This window comes from Helianthus annuus, chromosome 9 (assembly GCF_002127325.2).
Source record: "Helianthus annuus cultivar XRQ/B chromosome 9, HanXRQr2.0-SUNRISE, whole genome shotgun sequence".
NCBI lineage: Eukaryota > Viridiplantae > Streptophyta > Magnoliopsida > Asterales > Asteraceae > Helianthus > Helianthus annuus.
The window spans coordinates 14,955,701-14,977,262 of NC_035441.2; the positions used below are offsets into that span (position 1 = coordinate 14,955,701).

General features: G+C 38.5%; 2 protein-coding genes across 2 annotated transcripts in view; both read left to right on the forward strand.

Annotated features, from left to right (window-relative positions):
• The window catches only part of LOC110877199 (disease resistance protein RPV1-like), a 188,679-nt gene extending 168,057 nt beyond the window's left edge, over window positions 1-20,622 (forward strand). The window contains exons 4-5 of the mRNA XM_035977340.1: window positions 19,710-20,000; window positions 20,096-20,622. Coding sequence (XP_035833233.1) covers window positions 19,710-20,000; window positions 20,096-20,590 — 786 coding nt within the window. The 3' untranslated portion in view covers window positions 20,591-20,622. The remainder of the gene's footprint in view (window positions 1-19,709; window positions 20,001-20,095) is intronic.
• Window positions 16,579-18,900, forward strand: LOC110877200 (disease resistance protein RPV1-like). Its single transcript, XM_022125362.2, has 3 exons — window positions 16,579-17,096; window positions 17,178-17,266; window positions 18,514-18,900. The coding sequence occupies exons 1-3, from the start codon at window positions 16,668-16,670 to the stop codon at window positions 18,722-18,724; spliced, it is 729 nt and encodes a 242-aa protein (XP_021981054.1). The 5' UTR covers window positions 16,579-16,667; the 3' UTR covers window positions 18,725-18,900.
• Window positions 20,623-21,562: the final 940 nt, after the last annotated feature.

Consider the following 21,562-nt stretch of genomic DNA (forward strand, 5'->3'; position numbering starts at 1 on the left):
TTGAATCCAAAGAACTTGGGAGCAACAACTTGAGGCAGCAATGTATTCAGCTTCGCATGTTGATGTAGCTACACACGTCTGCTTCTTGCACTGCCATGTGACTAGGCGATTTCCTAAGAACTGACATCCAGCCGTTGTGGATTTACCGTCGATTTTGCATCCGCCAAAATCAGAATCACTGAAAGCTACCAATTCAAAGTTATTATCCCTAGGGTACCACAGACCGGTGTCAGGGTACGCCTTCAAATAACGAAAAATCCTTTTAACAGCAGCAAGATGTGAGGCCTTCGGGTTAACTTGATATCTGGCAAGCAGGCATGTTGGGTACATTATGTCTGGCCTTGATGCTGTGAGGTACATAAGAGATCCGATCATAGCGCGATAGTTTGAGGGGCTAACAGCTTCTCCCTTCAAGTCAGGAGTAATTCCGTGATTAGTTGGCAATGGGGTACCAATGGGCGTTGCATCAGACATCTGGAACCGGCTCAAGATGTCACCAACATATTTAGTCTGATGGATGAATATCCCAGACTCTGTTTGTTGAACTTGTAGGCCCAAGAAGAAGGTCATTTCCCCCATAGCACTCATCTCGAATTTATCCTGCATGATGCGCTCGAATTCCCTACACAAGACATCATTAGTAGAACCAAAAATAATATCATCAACGTATACCTGTACCAGAAGAAGATCTCCATCTTGTTCTTTGATGAAGAGAGTACAGTCGATAAGACCTCTACGAAAACCGTTCTCCAGCAGATAGTGAGATAAAGTTGCATACCAAGCTCGCGGTGCTTGATGAAGACCATAAAGAGCTTTGTTGAGCAACCAAACCCGATCGGGATGAATAGGATCTTCAAAACCTGGAGGCTGTTCGACGTACACCTCTTCTTCAACCACACCGTGTAAAAATGCACTTTTCACGTCCATCTGATAGACCTTGAATCCTTTGAAGGACGCATAGGCTAGAAAGATTCGAATTGCTTCGAGACGTGCCACTGGTGCATAGACTTCGTTGTAGTCGATCCCTTCAATCTGACGAAAACCTTGAACGACTAAACGTGCTTTGTTTCGGATAACAACTCCGCGGTCATCCTTTTTGCATTTGAAAACCCAACGGGTACCAATCTTCTTGTATCCAGCAGGTTTCTCTACGAGTTTCCAGACACCCAGCTTCTGGAATTGTTGTAGTTCTTCCTGCATTGCTTCAACCCAAGCGCTATCTTTCAAGGCTTCTTTCCACGTTCTTGGTTCTTCTTGTGAGACATAACACGCGAAGGACCAGTCGTTTTGTTGCCCGGATTCTCGAATAGCTGCATACAAGCCTGCATTGTTGTTGTTTCGCAACATGTTTCTTGTTTGTACGCCACTTTGCACATTTCCAATGATGTTTTGTTGAGGATGGGTATTATGAATCCTTGTTTCTGGATTATCTGGAACTGGAACATTTATACCCAGGTTGTTAAGATTAAGATCAACAACCAATTCAAGACCCGGAATTGACGAAGAGGATGATGCAGTAGTCTCAGCTGTTCTATGTGTATCCACTGGAGGAGTACCCTCTGAAGTACCATGAACTGCTGTTGTAGGAGCTTCTTGATCTGCATCTAGAAATTCATCATCCTCTGAAGATTCGTTCAATTCGTTTGCATCATGAAAATCCTCATTGTTGAGAGTATTGTTGTTCACCGAAGAAGATGGTTCTTGATTAACAAGAATTGGACGAACCACCGGTGAAACTGTTGCATTGTCACTCTCGAAAAACATCCTAGCCGCAGCATTTTCTTCAACGGCTTCAACATTGATCGAATTGAAGAAGTCATCATACTCAAACATCCAAGGTTGACCCGGATTTTTGACTGGTAAGGTGTGCCTTTGTACTCTGACCTCAGACCATTCCTCGACCCTTTTAGTCTCTAGATTCCAGACTCGTAAGTTAGGGGTGGCATACCCAAGAAAGTATCCATCAATTGCTCTTGCCCCAAACTTTCCATTAGGATCGATGATTGTGCATGGAGCTCCAAACGGTTCTAAATAAGACAAATCTGGTTTCCGTTTTTGAAGAAGCTCAAATCAGGTCTTGTTGTGCCTTTTGACTGTAAGGACTCTGTTCAATGTGTAGCAAGCAGAGGCCACAGCTTCAGTCCAGAATGAAATGGGCAACTGCGACTCTACCAACATTGTCCTAGCAGTCTCGATCAATGTGCGGTTCTTACGTTCAGCGACACCATTCTGTTGAGGAGTATAAGCTGCACTAAACTCATGAAGAATACCTTTTGAAGTGCAGAACTCCGTCATGGAATGATTTTTAAATTCAGTACCATTGTCGCTACGTATCCGCCTAACCTTCAACTTATACAAATTCTCAATCTGAATGATTAAGTTTTTGATAATACCAAAGGTTTCACTCTTGTGTGCCATGAACGCAACCCAAGAAAATCTTGAATAATCATCAGTAACCACGAGGCAGTATTGATCACCCCGAATACTCTTGTGCTTGACAGGACCGAACAAATCCATGTGCAAGCGTTCAAGAGGAACTGCCACCGTGTTGATCTTCTTTGTAGGGTGCTTCTTCTTTGTTTGCTTTCCTTTCTGGCACGAAACACAGACGTCTTGAAGATGGAAATTTTTGAGAGGAACACCATTCACCAATTCATTTGAAACCAAATGATTCATTTTGCGTAAGTGAATGTGACCCATTCGTCTGTGCCAAGAGATAGTGTCTTTTTCTGTGGCTTTGGAAACGAAACAAGTTGCTTGTGCAGACGTAGTAATAGCCTGGCTCATGTCAAGGACGTACAAATCATTTATCCTTGGAGCCGACAAGAGAATCCATTCTTTTGGAATTTTGAAGCCGGGTTTCAGCACATAACATCCATTAGCATCAAAGTGTACTGAAAATTTCTTGTCACAAATTTGAGAAACACTAAGAAGATTGTGATCAAGTTGTTGCACAAAATTGATCTTGTCAAAGCTGACAATCCCGTTAGATATCATTCCTTCACCCGTTATATATCCACCTTTATCTCCAGCAAAAGCAACATAACCTCCTCTAATAGATTTAACGTCGTAGAGAAGCTTCATGTCGCCTGTCATGTGCCTGGATGCCCCACTATCAACAATCCAATGACTACTGATAGTTCCTCCTGAAGCACCCTGCACATGAACTCAAATGAATTAGTTGGAGATGGGGACCCAAGCCATTGTGGTCTTGGGTCTTCCATTTTCATCAATGACAATAACTTCTTGTCTTTGATGGTTGGTGAATTGTGATGGTCCCCCTGATTCAGTAACCGATTTAGGTTTCCATGTCTGTTTTGTTTTACCAGTATCTTTCTTTAAAATTTTAACTCCTTGATTGTTTGAAATTGTAGAAGTTTCTGGTTTTACAGCAACAGATTGTTTTTGAACCACATCAGTTTTAATTGCTTTTTCAATTTTCTTGACCTGTTGCCTTTTCTGTTTCTTTTCCCTTTCTTTTACAAGTCGGGGATCTTGTTTTGTTGAAACAGTTGGCTTATGGTCAGTTTTGCCACGGGGATCATCAACCTTTCCTTTTTGTTTATGAAGATATGGACAATTACGAATAATATGTCCAATGGTTCCACATTCAAAACATGATCTTCGTTCTACAAACCCCGAAGAATCATGTGATCGTCTAGCCGATGATGTTGAACTTTGTGAACCCGAGGTACTAGGTTTTGAACTGCTTGGTTCATTTCTTTTCTCGACAATAGCTTTCTTGACAAAATCTAAGTTAGATTGATTTTCAAACTTTTCAATTTTGTCCGTTCCCGTCGATTTCACAAAGTTAACCTTTTTCTTCTTCTTTTGGTTCGGCTTCTTGTTAGCTTGAGCCGGTGCTTTACCTTTGGGTTTGGTGTGATTTTGCTGTGTTGGCAATGTTTGTAATTTCTTGTTACCAAATTGTTTTCGAATTTCAGCCTTTGGAATAGGAGGACACTGTGTAACTGTAACCTTAGGTCCTGCCTTTCCCAAGAACTTACTCGTCGAATTCTCAAAGACTTTGCAGATTAAGGATTGATTAACATTCTTAATGGGAAAATCTTTGTCTGAGTAAATTTTATCATCACCAACTAGAGTGTACAGCAAATTCACACTCTCCGGCTCTTCTGCAGATGAGGACTCAGTTGCAACAGTCTTAGCGGGTTGAACAGGGGGATCACATAGAATGTGATTCTCAAGAGGTATGTCCTCATTTTTGGCTACCGCATCAGACTTTGCTGGGACAGTATCATCAGATTCATCATCAAACGAATCAGCATCCTCAATCACAACTGGAGGATCTTGATTCTGTTCAGCACTCACAAATGTATCTGCTGACACATCTGAATCTGAGGATACTTCCTTTTGGTATCCGAGTCCTGCAGCAAACTCCTTAACATCTAGAGGCACAGAAGGTTCAAAGAATACCCTGTCCTCTTCATCAGGCATGGCGTCATAATTATGTCTCACTGGTGGTGGACACTTCTTGTAGCCTATGCATGTGACATCTCTCTTTTCCTTCTGAACATCAATGATGTGATCTAACACATAGCTAGAACTCAAATAACTGTCTAGCTTGAGTTGGATCGCATCACTTTCGGTTTTCACACAAGCCATCTCTTTTTGCATACTCTCAAGGCGAGATATATACAAATTAATATCAGTTTGTTTTCTTGAAACCATTTTAGTCAGTTCAGTTTTATCCTTCTTTAATGTTTCAATTACTGACTTAAATTCTTTTTCATGGTTTTCATAAAACATGTTGGCTTCTGTGCATTTAGAGAGATCCACAGTCAACTTCTGATTGTGGATGAATGTCACATCATATTTCTCTTGCAAAGCCTCATGCTTGCTTTGCAAGTCACACCAATCAGCACTCAAGGAACTATGTTTGTCTTGCAAGTCAAACAAACTAGCTTGTAAAGCATCATGTTTGGCTTGCAACTCAGACATGTTTCCTTCCAAATCAGCATACCTAGCATGCAATCTATCACATTCATCACAGTTAATAGCGGTGGGTTCATCGACACATACCTGACTTGATGAACCGTCGACATTAGCCATAAAGGCTGAATGGAGAGAAGACGAAGTATAAGCAGCTTGATCCACCAGAATAGATCTTCTTTGAGTTTCTGCTGCAGCTTCCTCCAAAAGTTCATCAATATCTGCATCGATTGCTGCATTTGATGTCTCACCCACATGATCATCACCAGAATTGGATGATTCTTCATCAACACTTCTGCTGTACCCAGAAGAGTCTTCATCTTCAGACAATTCACCACCACTGGCAGAAGATTCTCCACCACTGGTGTGAACTAGCTCCTTCACAATCTGAGCAAAACATGCTGTTTCATCAGGAGCATCACCACCCAACTGGATTGACCAGTCACAACCTTCATCCACCTGAACTGCAAGTGCTCGGTTGGTTTGGTTATTTGCAGGCACCAATGAACGCTCAGTGTTTCTGTTCTGATTCTGCTGGTTGCCTCGGTTTCTGAAGGGATTTTGATTCCCGTGCTGTGCTGGCTTTGTACATTCCCTTTTAAAGTGGCCCCGTTCACCACAGTTGAAGCACTTAACAGCTTGCTTATCGAACCCATACTTGGTGTCTCGCTTACTTTCCAAGCTGGTTCTGTCAGTACTTTCCATCCAATCCTTTGCTCTTCTCACAGCACTCGCAAAGGCCCACTTGATATCCATCAAGTCCATCTCTTCCTTATCAATCTGCCTGTAATCTTCTTGTGTCAGATTAATGTTTCCAATCTGACCTTCTATCAACCCACAGTACGCGCTCACTACAGTGTTAAGTAGCTCCATGTGTTCCTTAGCTACTTCTACACTCACTTTAGAGAAGCTTGAAGTGTCAAGCTGTACTGTATTTGGCTTTGATTGTTGACCTGCAGCAGATGATGTTCCTCCATAACACGCATATTGTGGTTGTTGAGCAGGAGGAGGAGGAGGTGGTTGTATTGGATTTCCATACAGATCTGTGGTTGGAGGCGGCTTTACAGGAACTTGCACTGGATTGCCATACATATCCGTGCTTGTGACAAACGCCGTTTGAAGTGGAGCATGTGAACCGGCTTTTGCTGATGAAGAAGTGGAGGTGCCATAATACATCTCTGGATTCTGTGGCACTGCAACTCTCTTTGCCTTCAACGTTTCTTCCTGATCCTTGTTCTCCAGAAGCTGCACGAAATCGTTGATATTTGTAGTTTTCAACGTTCCGTTGTACTTCAAGATTTCCAGGAAGTTATTCCATTGAGGAGGCAATGCATCGGCAAACTTCTTTACCACCTCTGTTGGAGTCGTTGTGACTTCAAAGTTGGTCAGCTCAGTAAGTAGGTGATAGAAACGGCTTGTCATATCTCCCAAGGACTCCTTATCCATACATGTGAAGCCATCGAATTCTTTCTTCAGTAGATCTCGTCGTAGTTGACGTGTGGCTTCATTACCTACTCCTCTTGTCTTTAATGCATCCCACAGCTTCTTCGTAGTCTTGAAACTGACGAACTGATGATAAATATCCTTGCTCAGTGCTTGAGTGAGAATCGCGTATGCTTTCTTTTCTAAGTCATACGTCTTCTTTTGATCATCAGGAAGATCGGCAAAAGTAGCTGTCGAAGAAGCAGCAACCTCGATAGATTGATCGAATTCCGTAGTGAACCGCAACCACAACTCTGTATTTTGACCAAGAATGTATGTATGGAAACAATCAACCCATCCCGGATATTCATTAAGATGCATCAACTTTGGAGGCCTGTTCAAACTTCCGGTTTCACTTTCGCTTAGTAGAAGACTTTGAATACTCGGAGTTTGATTTGAAACAAACGCCCATTGACCAGCTGGAGTGGCATTTGTTTGTGAGGATGTAGATACCGGAGATTCGGCCCATGATGGAGATTGACTGGTATTCATGTATTTTCCACTGTCTGGAGCCGGATTTCCCCACCAACTCGGATTCATCTTTGACAAGAAAAATAAATTCTATGTCCAAGTCACGAAAGATGATGAGCACCCGAAAGATCACACCCAGTCGAAGGACCCTGGTCGAAGGATCTGAAATCACAGAAACTTGTTAACAACAAACTGACCACAATCGAAAGATCAACTATTGTTCGAAGGATCAACAGTACTCGAAAGATTACTGTTGAGTCTCGAACAATGATTTCGAAAGATTCAAGAGCTCGAAGGATTCTCCTTTGAAAGATCCTTATCTTTCGAGCTAAATCCCTATCTTTCGGACACTGTCTTTCGAATAGATTCCTTTCTCGAAGGATATGATTCAGACTTCGAAGGATGGGTCGAAGGATAACAATCTTTCGAGCCTTCCTTGATCGACAGATGTCAAAGGATAGTCTTTCGATGTCGAAAGATATCTTTCGAGAGGTTCTGACACAAACTGATCTGATGTGAAAGGTTGGTGAAAAGGTGACAGGTTGGTAAGTCAACTTTCGGCAAGATGGTATGTGCAGGCTGTCCTTTCACCACCAACTTTGAAAATTTTGCCAAAAATGATCAACCTTATCTTCAAACCAGTCACCGGAAGTTTAACCGGAGCTTTCGCCGGAAAACACAAAGTTACTCAAAAACAAGTTTTTAAGTTACCCAACCCCACTTTAAACACTCCCGGTTAGTTTAGACACGTTTTTACTCAAAGAAAATGCAAGAAACTAAGTAAAAACAGGTGCAAAACCAAGTGTTTCAACACACCAAAACTTGTAAAAACCCGGTTTTAAACAAGGTAAAGAGCCAAGGCTCTGATACCACTTGTAGGTCCCTTTTCTCGGAGGATCGAGAACAAACCTAAACCTTGTTATACAAACCTACTAGCGAGTGCGGAATCCAAGCTAGCAAGCAAACCGAGTTAGTAGCAAGTAGAGAAACAAACACACAAGTTCACCGATTAACACTAGTTGTATTAATGCAAATGAAGGTTTCGGTTACAAGCTCAATGTTTACAGAAATGTTCTATAAACTCTCTAAGTGTGTGAGTGTTTCGGACAGGATGCTCTCAACTCTCTATCTCTCAGTGTGACTATCTGTGTGCATCTGTCTTCTGTCCTCAACACTGCATGGGTATATATACCCGAAACATCTGATGTCTGATCGAAGGATCCGATAGATGGTCCGAAGGATCATCTATCGAAGACAAGTCATTCGAAGGATCAGCATTGACCTCGAAGGATCACTTTTCGAGGTCCATGGTTCGAAACATATCCTTCGATGACGTCGAAGGATCAACATCATCCTTCGATGAGGTCGAAGGATCAACATCATCCTTCGACCTCTTATCCTTCGACACATGACATCTTTCAACATGTAATCACTAACTGTTGGCCAAGTCAAACCGGAGGATGGTTGACTTGGTCAACTTACAGGACTGACAAGGACATCGTTTACATACAGACCGAATACAGACAAAGTACAGACACAAGTGCACCAACAGGATCAGACCTTGCTACCACAAACACTAAAAACTCTCGTATGAAAGAAAATAATAGAAAACTTTGCTGGTAAAAAGTATATGGTATTTGAGATAGAAGACAAAATACTTTCTTGCTTTATTGAATAACCAAAGAAGCCTTAAATAGGCATACATGCAACAACGTACACAAATACCTATTCAAAAGAGTAAACTAACACGTGCTACTGCTATCACCTATTCAAAAGGAAATTACCTAAGAAACCGTGAAACTCAAAACAACCAACTACCCAGCCCATGCAACGTTCATTTTGACTACCTACACTTATTCAAACTAATTCACTGCTTAATAAATAAACTCCAAATAACCGGCTGACCCAGTTGACCCGTAACCCATGAACCGTACCCGCCGACCCGTCATGTCAAGATTATCCAACAATCACACCCATAATCTTGACATCGATGTGTTTCTTCAAAGTAGAGTGGGTTCATCTTCGTGGATCAAGTTAGCTTCTTCATTCTTGTTTTTCCATTTTGTGCACTCACTTGCAAAGTGTCCAAATGCACCACACTCATAACATCGAAACCCGCTTTTATCTCGATTAGCTTGTCCTCGACCCGTGCCTCTTCCGCGTCCTCTTTCACCTCTACGATAGCCTCTTCCACGACCTCTTCCTCTTCCATCATGTTCACCGTTAGTCAACAAAAGTTGCCCTTGTTCTTCATCTTTTTCATCATGGATTTTAAGCCTTTCTTCATAGGCTTTTAGCCTACCAACGGCTTCATCGAATAGCATTGAGTCCAAGTCAAAGCATTGCTCAATCGAAGCCACAATTTGATGAAACGGCTTCGGCATCGAATCAAGCAACCTTTTCACCAACTCACCTTTTTCAAGTTCATACCCAAGACTCCTTACCTTAGATGCTAAACCGGTTAATTTCGTCACGAATTCATCAACCGTTTCACCATCCTTCATCCGACTCTTTTCAAGCTCCCTTCTTAGCGTTGCAAGTCGAGCCGCTCTCACACGATCCACTCCTAAATACCGTGTCTTCAAACCATCCCACACCTGTTTTGGGTCGGTATAACTTGCCATTTGCAAAACCATCTCCTCGGGTATAGCTTGAAACAAGAACGCGAGCGCTTGTTTCGACTTTTTCTGATCTGGTTCTTCTCCTAAATTCCTTGCTTCGACGGTTTCCCATAAGCCGTGAGCATCCATGATCGCCTTGACTTTTACCGCCCATGTCGGATAGTTCGTAGGGGTCAGAGTCGGGACTTGAAACGACAACGAACCTGCTTCTTTTGCCTGTACAATGGCCATTCTGCTGCGTTTTTTTTTCTGTTGGGACCTGCTGCGACTTGCTCCGATTTCTTACTTTCTTGCAAAACCTTGTTTCTTCTTGCTACTTTCTTGCTATAAATTCTTGCTTCTGGAAACTTGCTACTTTCTTTCTTCCTGGGAAATATTGCTGTCTTGCTTATCTTGCTATCTTTCTTGCTGTCACGTGGCTTAACTTGCGGCCTTCTTGCTTCAATATCTTGCTGAAATAAAACTTGCTTTTCTGACCACTTAATGATCAATCTTGCTGCTGCTTCATCTCTTTCTTGCTACGAATCAGGTATGAGCCTAGGGCTCTGATACCAAATGTTGGATCAGACCTTGCTACCACAAACACTAAAAACTCTCGTATGAAAGAAAATAATAGAAAACTTTGCTGGTAAAAAGTATATGGTATTTGAGATAGAAGACAAAATACTTTCTTGCTTTATTGAATAACCAAAGAAGCCTTAAATAGGCATACATGCAGCAACGTACACAAATACCTATTCAAAAGAGTAAACTAACACGTGCTATCACCTATTCAAAAGGAAATTACCTAAGAAACCGTGAAACTCAAAACAACCAACTACCCAGTCCATGCAACGTTCATTTTGACTACCTACACTTATTCAAACTAATTCATTGCTTAATAAATAAACTCCAAATAACCGGCTGACCCAGTTGACCCGTAACCCATGAACCGTACCCGCCGACCCGTCATGTCAAGATTATCCAACACACACTAGTAAGTCCCATAGTATGTTAATTATTGGTTGAAGCTGTTACATCTCAATAGGGTTGTTCATGAGCCGAGCCGAGTCAGTGCAAGCTCGGGCTGCTCGATTATAAGCCGAGCTGGCTCGGTTTGGATTTGAAACCGGTCTAAAAATCTAAGCTCGGACTTGGCTTGGTTTTAAACTGAGCTGACTCGGCTCGGCTTGGTTTGGCTTGATTTTATAAAGAAAAATTAATACATAACTCTTAAAACTCAGTACTCTAAAATATTATTCAATAGCACAAAAGAACATTTCCAAATAAGTTCAATTAATACATTACAAGCCAAAATCAAGTTTAACAACACAAATAAGTCTAAATTTCATAATATTAGTTTATTAGCATGATAATTAAACTTCGAATATGTCATACATATCAAATTACACTCCTAAATACATGTAAATAATAATCAGTTTTTTTGTAATATATTATAATGTTTATAATATTAAAATATATTACAAGTAAAATAAGCCGAGCTGAGCGACCAACCGGGCCAGTTCGGATCATTACGAGCCGAGCCGAATTACGCTCATTTTCTAACCGAGCCGAGCTGGCTTGGCTCCTTTTAAAACTGAGCCATATAAAGCAAGCTTTTTCGGTGCTAAATCTAAGTGAGCTCCAAACCTCGAGCTTTTTGTTTTCATCTTTTATATTTTAACCCTCTTAATTTGTTTACTTTTAACCCAAAAGTTTTCATCTTTTGTAATTTAACCCAAAACTTTTTTATTTACAACTCTGGTCCCCATACTTTTTATCTTTCGCAAGTTTTTCGTTTGACGTTTCGTTCTAAAATATGTGAGCTAATACGTCACAACGTGCGTGTGTCGTTCAACGTTTTTGGTCTATTTTTTTCACATTTGATAGGTATGTTGCAACGTGTCTATTTTCCCCCTTTGGCAAGTTCACCGCAACGGGCGGATCCTACATCGACTAAGTTAATCTTTTTTACGTTATTTTGCGAGTTAACATGGCGCAACGTGCATGTGTGGTTCAGCATTTTTACGTCTATTTTTTCCATTTAACAAGTTTGTCGCAACGCGTGGGTCCTAAATCGACATAGTTATTTTTTATATGTTATATGTTTCAATCTTATTTCTTCGCATTAACACGCCGCAACTTCAGTGTTGGTGATCTCTACCAAAGATGAGGCATTGATGTTATTTGGCATAGTTTTATGCCCCGCCACAACGCGGAGTGCTTAATTATAGTTATTTTCAATTTTAGTGTTTGTATTATATATTATCTTAGATGTGTATGGAAAAGAGAGATAAAAGTGTTGATGGAAAAAAAAAAGACAAGTGTTTTGATAGGTTACTAATATTTTATTTATCAATTTAAAGAAAGGACAAAAAGTGTGCCGACTTGATCCATTTTGACATGTAATAAAAACTAGTAATAAGACCCGTGCGCGTTGCGCGCGGCTACATCGCAAACGTGGAACGGATTAGTCCAAGCGTTATGTGATGTGTTAATCATATAATAATGTGCGTTTCGACGTATCCGACTGAACTCAATGTAACCTGTAGATGTGTTGCAATTGGATTAAAATGTAAAGCAAATCGAGTTTATACTGTACAATCATAATGTATTATATGCGACTCGACTAACTCGAATTTATACCATCAAGACAAAACGTATTATATGTGACCCGATTCATATGTAGGAAACAAGCCAAATAAAGGCCGAAAGTGTATACCAAATTTACGTAAAAATGTAAAAAAACAAAGTTTAAAAGTTAAGATGTCGTTATAAAGCATATGTGCCAAAAACGTAAAACACCATGAGAGCATTCACATTCAATCCACCATACTTTTATCATTATCTTTTCTCTCTCCTCTACTCACAATCACTTTCAAAATATATTAAAAAATTATAGGAGGTGAACAGTGTCCCCCAAATATACAAATGAACAGTAATATTTTCTCTCTCCTCCACTCACAACCACTTTTTATACTCTTTATATTTTAAAAACACCACACACATAATTTAGTTATTTGGATGTGAATGCTCTGATAGTTTCTTGATATTGGATCAACATTTTAGTGTTTGAATGAAACATTGAATTGTTTGTTTGTTTGTTCCTTTTTAAAACCCGATGCAACTCTATTGAAATGATGATATTGATATTTGTCAGTTACATGGGAAAATGAACTAATGGTATCCTCAAAGGTAAATGAGCAAGGATGGTTTATGGTGTAATTATTTGTACAATTTGTCAAAAAAAATCCATTAATATATTTTAACACCCCAATCCAATAGCAGAAAATTTTTCAAGCCCCCGCTGCATCGCGGCGGAATACCTTTCTAGTTTAAATATAAATTAAAACTAATGGGTGATAGTACATTTATATTATGGAATAATGCCAATTGAATTTCTCTCACGATCTTGTGGCAATTCACGTGTTGAATTACGGATTTAAAATTAAGTACTAAAATACGTTTTAGTTTTATTTATGTTAATGTTTTAAAATCCAGTTTTTATACCATACCGGATTTGACTCAGAAACGGTTTAACCAGGTGGTATCGGGCGGTTTAACCGGCAGGTTTGAACCGGTTTTTAAAACACTGGTTGAATGTTATATATGTAAAAAATACTACTAAAAAATAACACTTTTAGGAAAAACTGGTTTTTCTTTTTGTATCTTCAAGTGTGATATACAAATTTTTTAAGGCTTTTATTTTTGTATATTACAAAAAGGTTATGTCACTTGTTAGCCTTATTTGAGTAATGAAGGGACCATGTCTTTATCTCTTTCAGCTCGTCTAGCACTTTTCTTTTACCAAACCAAGTACCACACCTTCCTTGAGCAACTTCCACCACAGATCAACCATTCGCTACCAACCCGAAATCACAACACCACCAAACCCATTCACGATTTCGACCACCAGAAATCAACAAATATTATAGAGTTTTCCAGAGAGAGAATGCGTGTGCAGCCATGGTACCGTACAAATCTGCATCAAAATCATCAGTGTTGTTACCTTCCTTACGGTGCTCTCTCAGCTCCTCCTTTAGTATCATAGGCTAGTGAGGAACATCAACCAGGACGACAATGGCCGGTGCCAATTTCATCTACATTCAACAAACTGTTACAGATTTAAGAAGCTCCGGTAACGCTCGTTGTTCTGGTCGTCGAGTTCGTTCCAGCCAAATATCAAATTCGTTGCCGTATGCCTTCTTTTTCGCTGGAGAAGTAGCGATGCCGATGGTTTCCTCCAACTCATGTAGAGTGCCATTCGGTTAAGTGTGTGTGAAAGATAAGTGTGAGAGAAATAAAAAAAGGGGGATGTACAGAGGCTAATAATCAAAGGGTTAAAGTGTAAATTGTCGGTGGCAAAGGCCACCGACTTTGTACTTTAAGATAGATAGTAAAATAATTTACCCAGCTGGGAGCGACCTATATTTTTTTGTCATCTTTGGGTAGTAATAGGCTCTTCTTATTCTCCAATTATGATTACAATTATTTAAGATTCTTCATTCTTGTCACCGCTTTCAAGAAGTATACTGGATGAGCTTGGTACCGTCCAGTACCGAAAATTCCTAAAAGTGAGTACCGGTACCGGTACCTAATATACCCGGTTCGGTATTGGTATTTAAGGGTAAAAACCGATAAATACCGGTACCAAACTGGTACCGTACCGGACCGGTACCGAACCAGTACCGAAAATGCTAAAAGTCGGTACTGAATCGGTACCGAAAAGGTATCCGGTTCGATAAATTCGGTACCGATACGAGGAACGATTTAGTGGATTGATAAGAAAAGGTGTTTGATTTACGAGGAAATCTATGTATACTTCTTATTGTGTAGTGATGTCTTCCAAATATCGTTTAATTTACCTTTTTTTATTTATATGCAGTAATATTTACAAAAAGGTGGTATAATGTATGTGGAGCCCACTTATGTAATATTTACTTAAGTAATATGCAGGATGGAGAAAATGCTTTTAAATGGTTTGAAAAGTATCCATGGCATTATAGCCTAGTGGTATCTTAGGGTGTGATAAGGCTTATAACCATCAGGTCATGGGTTCGATTCTCATAAAGGGGGGTTTTTGCCAGATTTATTGGGTTTCCTCCTGAATTGGTGTATATGCATTATTGTCTAGTGGAGATGGATATGATCGGGTGGTTCTGCTGGTGGCACAATGATACTCCAGTGGTCCGTGTGATCCAAATTTGCCGTTCAAAAAAAAAAAATCGTTTGAAAAGTTGACCACACTTTTTTCAGTAATTGACTACTTGAACAGTGCAATCTGTTTTTTTTTTTTTTTTTTTTCTCACTAAAAGTTAGAAAATAAGCAATGTTGGACAAAATGCGGAAATGCAAATGTTTCTACACTCATCCGTATTCGTTTGTTTTCCATTTGCATTTTCACAATAACAAAGCTTGTTTGCTAACCGACTCTTCTGTTTTTTCTACAAAGGTTAACTCAGAAAAATAAAATAAATAGTTTTTTTCTGCAGGTAGTGTTCAAGAGAAAGTTGAGAACCAAAACGGGGAGCAAGAGAGAAAAGACAAAAACGTACAAGGCGGCGAGAGCAAAAGCTCAAAAAAGAAAAAGAAGAAAGATAAATCTTCAAAGGAAACCAAAGAACAAAAAAGAACTCACAAACGAACCTGAGCCCGTGAATTCTGAATCTGCTGAATCAGAAAAGGCTGAAAATTTATCTGCAATCGATGTCAAAGAGAAAATGAAAAAGGTGGCTTCCATGAAAAAGAAGAAATCCAGCAAGGAAATGGACGCCGCCGCCAAGGCTGCTGCTAGTGAGGCCGCGGCAAGAAATGCACGACTTGCTGCAGCTAAAAAGGAGAAGAGCCACTATAACCAGCAGCCTGTTCGCTAAGTTTTTTCTTTACAGTTTATGATATATATATATATGTGTGTGTGTGTGTGTCTATGCTGTAGATTGCATGCTTAATAAAAAACCTGGTCGTCTTCGGTGACATTTTGAGAAGTGTTCACATAGCGAAATTTTACAATATTTTTTTACTTCAAGTAGTTTTCTGGTTTTTACTTTCTAAATTATAGAATTTATAGAGTCCTGTTTGTGCCTTTGGCTGTTTGTGCCTTTGGTAGAAAGTAAAAAAGATCCTTTCATGGATGAAACTGTTTTAGAATTCTAGTTTTTGTCTGTCTTTGGATAATGATTTGTTTCCTCTTTCTTCTATTTATGTGAATTGGGAAGTTTGTAATTGGGATGTTGTATGTTGTTTTGCAAATATAGCATTCAATTTTGTATACAAATTAAAAATAGAAAAACAAAAGGTTGCAAGCAATCAAAATGTTTTTACTTATAATGATAAAAGATATAACTAGTAGATATCCAAGTATTAATCATACAATGTTTTGAAACTACTTGTGTGAAGTTAAATCTTTGATGGATGTAATGAATCTGTAGAACTCCACTTACCTGTTAAATATGCCAACCTCAAAACCATAGATCTTAGAACTCCACCAGGTTTTAGCACTGTTCTCTTTTTTTATTTGCCCACTGAAAATCATGATTAAAGATAATCCGGGAACTTGTAATAGTGTTAAACATGCTCAAAAAAAAAAAAAAAAAAGGGTGGGGCGTACTTTTGTAAACGCGTTCACTTGTGTCTTTAGCCAATAGCATTCTTTTTTGATAGTTTTTATTTTTTATTTAATTCTATTAGAATATCTAATCATTACAAGATTTCAAGCCCCGCTACACCCCTTTTAACATAATGCCCCACAATACCCACATGCTGACTAAATTTCCACATGACACAAAATGCCCGAGGGTCTGCCCCCTCCCACTACACATGGTCTAATTGTTAGAATATAATATTTCCACATTTTACTTTTTTATACATATAAATACACACCTTTAACTGTTGGCACCCATAAAGTCAAAAAGAAAAACACTAAACATGTAAATGGTCATCACGCGTAATTAATCACTTTTATGGAGGGTCATGTATACTTTTATCTTTATGGTCTTTATCTTTTGTATAATGCAAACAAGAATACTTTGTCCCAACCCATCATAAATCATATTGATACCAAATTGTTGTCTTCTTAGTATTGATTATTAATCTCTAACGAGTTCATATAAATTTCCCTCAACCATTAAAGATTTCACTTTGTTTGATCCATCAAACACTTGCATAATGGCATCTACTTCAGCTTCATCCATACAAAGGAGCTTCAAGTATGACGTCTTTTTGAGTTTTAGGGGTGAAGACACCCGCAAGAACTTTGTTGATCATCTCTATCATGCTCTTGTCAATAAAGGCATTATAACTTATAAGGATGATGAAAAAATCAACAAAGGGGAAAGAATCGGAGATCAGCTCATCGAGTCCATTGAAGACTCGAGATTTTACATCATTGTTTTCTCCAGGAACTATGCATCTTCATCATGGTGCTTAGACGAGCTCGTAAAGATTATGGAGTGCCAAAAGATGACCGAGCATACTGCTTACCCCATCTTCTATGATGTGGAACCCACTGAAGTCCGCAAACAAAGTGGGTCAGTTGGGGAAGCCTTTGAACAGGTCACAAAGAAGAGGAAGAGGACGTTGGAAGATGTAATTCTGGTAACATCTTTATCACTTCATTTGTATTTGTTCACTGAAATGATTTGTTAATACTAAGAAAGTTTTGCACTTTGGCAATAGGAAAAGGAAAATGATGTTGGAAGATGGAAAAATGCTCTAAAAGAAGCAGCCGACCTCGCTGGGATGGAGTTGAAGAACACTTTCAACGGGTATTCTTCACTCTCGTTTCTTTCTAATTTGTTTTTAACTAGTGGATTACCCGTGCTACGCTGCGGGATTTCGTTCGATATCTGGTTCAATATAACAACCAAACGAAAGAAATAAAATCAAAAGAATATTGACACATTTTTTACATCGATTGAAAACCATTAAAATAAATTTAAATTGGACAGCGGGATGGACTGATTTTAAATTAATTGTAAATGAAAACTTAGACGTTAGCTTAAATATAACTTTAATAAAAAAAGGAGCATAAAACTAAAACACTAAACATAAAGAAAAGTATAGAAATAGAAATAATAAAGTCTAGAAAAAAATCAAGAAAGGAAAAGAGTCCGTAAAAATAAGCATAGAAACGTGTTATATTTGACTTGAGATGTGCACTAAAATAAGCATGTAAGAAAATAGTTATAGCGAGTTGTGGCGATGTCAAAACGCAAAGTGACTCGGGAAAACGTATTATATTTTACTCTACTCGTTTCCAAACAAAATTTACGTCAAAATGTAGAGAAATTGAAAACTTAAATAAAAATAAGTGCAAAAGTGTATTATATTTGACCCGGCTCATTTTCCAAAAAATTACGTTAAAATATAGACTAACTGAAAACGTATATAATTATACGGATGAGAACATATTATACTTGACCCAAGTCATTTCCCCGAAAATTTACGTCTAAACGTAAAATAATGCAAATTAATTTTAATGTATACCAACACGTAAAACTTGGTTACAAAGTTTTATAAATTTAAAGGGTTGTAAGTGTTAACGCTAAAAGTTAAGAGGTCAAAAAATACAAAACTATAAATAAAAAGTAAAAGATAAAAGAAATCACAAAAGTATAAAAAAAATTCAAAACTAAAAAAAAAAACTCAAAAACATAAAAGGGAAGGTAAATAAAAAAAGTTGAAGTAAGGAAAAAAATAAAAGCAATCTATAGACACATGCCATGCAGGTGACAACCACTGTTTATGGAATAAAATTCAAAACTATAAAAATAAAAGAAGGAAAAGACAAAAGGGCAAAATAGTCAAAAAGCAAAAAAAAATAATAATTATAAAACACTATAAAAGGAAAAGACAAAAGGGCAAAATAGTCAAAAAGCAAAAAAAAAATAATAATTATAAAACACTGTTCATCCGTATTGCAAAATGTTATAGGGTTAATAGGGACATCCATGTCATCTAAGGTTTTATGTGGGATTATAAGTAATTTAGTCCAATCTTTTTTAACCCACAGGAATGAAGCAAAATTTATGCAACAAATCGTTCAAGACGTTTCACTAAAGCTGCATCTCATCAACTTGAGCATCGATAGGAAGTTAGTAGGCATGGAGACTCGGGTAAGGGACATAATTTCATCATTGGAACTTGATATAGATGATGTTCGGATGATAGGGATCAAGGATTGGAGGTGGTGGGAAGACGACTTTGGCGAGAGCTATTTTTGATCATATATCCATCTGGTTTGAAGGTAAGAGCTTTGTTGAAAATGTTAGAGAAGTTTCAAAAGGCTCTTTGTCTGGGTTGAAAGGATCTGCAAGGATTTGCAAAAGCAGATCCTTTCATCCGTGTTAAATGATCAAACCATTGTTGTAGCTGGTGTGTCTGATGGAAAAAGTATGAGGAAAAGGATGATGCCTAATAGAAAGGTTCTTGTAGTTCTAGATGATGTGGATGATATAGACCAGCTTGAAGCATTAGCAGGTGAGCCTACCTGGTTTAAGCCGGGAAGTAGAATCATCATAACCACAAGAGATGAGCAAGTGTTAGTAGCACAACGAGTGAATGTTATTCATGATGTCACTCTGTTATCGGATGAGGAAGCAATTAGCCTCTTTAGTAGGTATGCATTTGGGAGGGAGATTCCAGATCAAGGGTATGAAGAGCTATTAAGAAAAGTTGTACGTTATGCTGCCGGTCTTCCCTTAACAATCAAAGTTTTAGGTTCACATCTTTGTGGTAGAACTGAGCATGAATGGGTAGACACCGTAGAAAGACTAAAAACAATTCCATTGGAGAAAACTTTGAAAAGATTGGAACTAAGCTATAATGGCCTAGAGAATGATGAGAAAGAAATATTTTTAGATGTTGTATGCTTACTGAAAGGTGAAATGAAAGATGACTCGATAAGAATACTTGAAAGTTGTGGGTTTAATGCTCATATTGGTTTAAGAGTTCTTGAGCAGAAATCTTTGATAACTATTTCTGATAATGACGGTTTGCGTTTCCATGACCATATAGAAGAAATGGGCTGGAATATTGTTCGTGGTATGCACCCTCTTGAGCCTAGCAAGCATACCCGATTATGGATTAAAGAGGAAATTGAAGATATTTTGGTTAATGAATTGGTAAGTTCAAGTTTATATGAATGGGGGAAAACTACAACATTTTTATTTGTTTTGACCAAAGTTTCATATATGCTTATTTTTATAGGGTACCGAAGTAACAAGAAGTATTAAACTAAAATACACAAGTCTCTATCCAACAACTATTATGAGAGGTCTTAGGAAAATGAGGGAACTTAGATTTCTTTCGGTGCATAAAGGAGATATAGTATGGGCTGTTGATGAAGTTACTCAACACTTACGAGATGCTTTACAATCTCTATATTGGCCTCAATACCCTTTTCCGTCTTTACCTCAAACGTTTCAAGCAAATAAGCTCGTTAACCTTGAAATGGTTGGGAGCAATATATTTGAACTTTGGGAAGGAGGAGAAAGAAAGGTAGAATAATGGTTGATTTGTTGTTTTGCATCATGCATTATAATATTATATTATATTTTGTCATTTCACTAATATTTTTTCTGTTCTAATGTTAGGTTCTAAATAAGATAAGATTCATTGATCTCAGATATTCAGAGTTAGAAACCTTTGACCTTAGTATGACTCCAAATCTCGAAAAGTTAAATCTGGAAGGATGTTTTAACTTTTTCAAACTCCACATCCCTGTTGAATGTCCAAAGCTCAAATTCCTCAATCTCATTGGTTCTAAGGTGAGTAACCTTAACCTTGGGATGATTCCACATCTCGTGAAGTTACATCTTGATGGATGTAGTGAATTTGTAGAGCTCCACTTGCCTGTTAAATGTCCAAACCTCAAATCCATAGATCTTAGTGGTTCTAAGGTGAGTAACCTTAACCTTAGGATGATTCCAAACCTCGAGGTATTACATATCGAAGGATGTAAAGAATTTCCAGAGCTTTACTTGCCTGTTGAGTGTTCGAGCCTCAAATTCCTCTACCTCAGTGGTTCTAAGGTGGGTAAGCTTAACCTTGGGAACACTCAACATCTCGAAAAGTTGAATTGTGAATGATGTAATGAATTTGTTGAACTCCACTTGCCCGTTGAATGTCCAAAGCTCAAATTTCTCAACCTCAAAGGTTCTATGGTGAGTAACCTTAACCTTGGGATGACTCCACATCTCGAGGAGTTAAATCTTAGCAGATGTTATGATTTTGTAGAACTCCACATGCCCATTGAATGTCCAAAGCTCAAATTTCTCAACCTCAAAGGTTCTATGGTGAGTATTCTTAACCTTGGGATAACTCCACATCTTGAGGAGTAAAATCTTAGCGGATGTGGTGAATTTGTAGAACTCCACATGCCCGTTGAATGTCCAAAGCTCAAATTTCTCAACCTTAAAGGTTCTAAGGTGAGTGACCTTAACCTTATGGCTCCAAATCTCGAGAAGTTAAATCTTGAACAATGTCATGAATTTTTCGAACTCCACTCGTGTGTTGAATGTCTAAACATCAAATCCCTCAATCTTAGTGGCTCTAAGGTGCGTAACCTTAACCTCGGGATTACTCCAAATCTTGAAAGCTTAAATCTCAAAGGATGTTATGACTTTGTAGAACTCCACATGCCCGTTGAATGTCCAAAGCTCCAATTCCTCTGCCTTGGTGGTTCTAAGGTGAGTAACCTCAATCTCGAGATGACTCCACATCTCAAGGAGTTAGATCTTGAAGGATGTTATTACCTTCAAGAAATTCACGCTCCCGTGGGTTTTCTAAAAAATCTTGTCTACTTTAACTTCAACGGTTGCCCAAGGTTTGAACATTTTGTTGTTAACAAATGGATGCCCCCTGCATCCAGACAGTAATTTGCCTAAGTTTCAGTTTAGTTGTATATATCGGGAACCTCTACCCTCATCGAGTGGAAATATTGAGAAGCTTATATCTTTTGGTCTATGTGCTTGCACAAACCTTGAGTCGTTTTCAACAAGCACTTGTGGTTTACAACATTTAAGAGAGCTCACCCTTAAAGGCAGTATTCCTGATCAGTA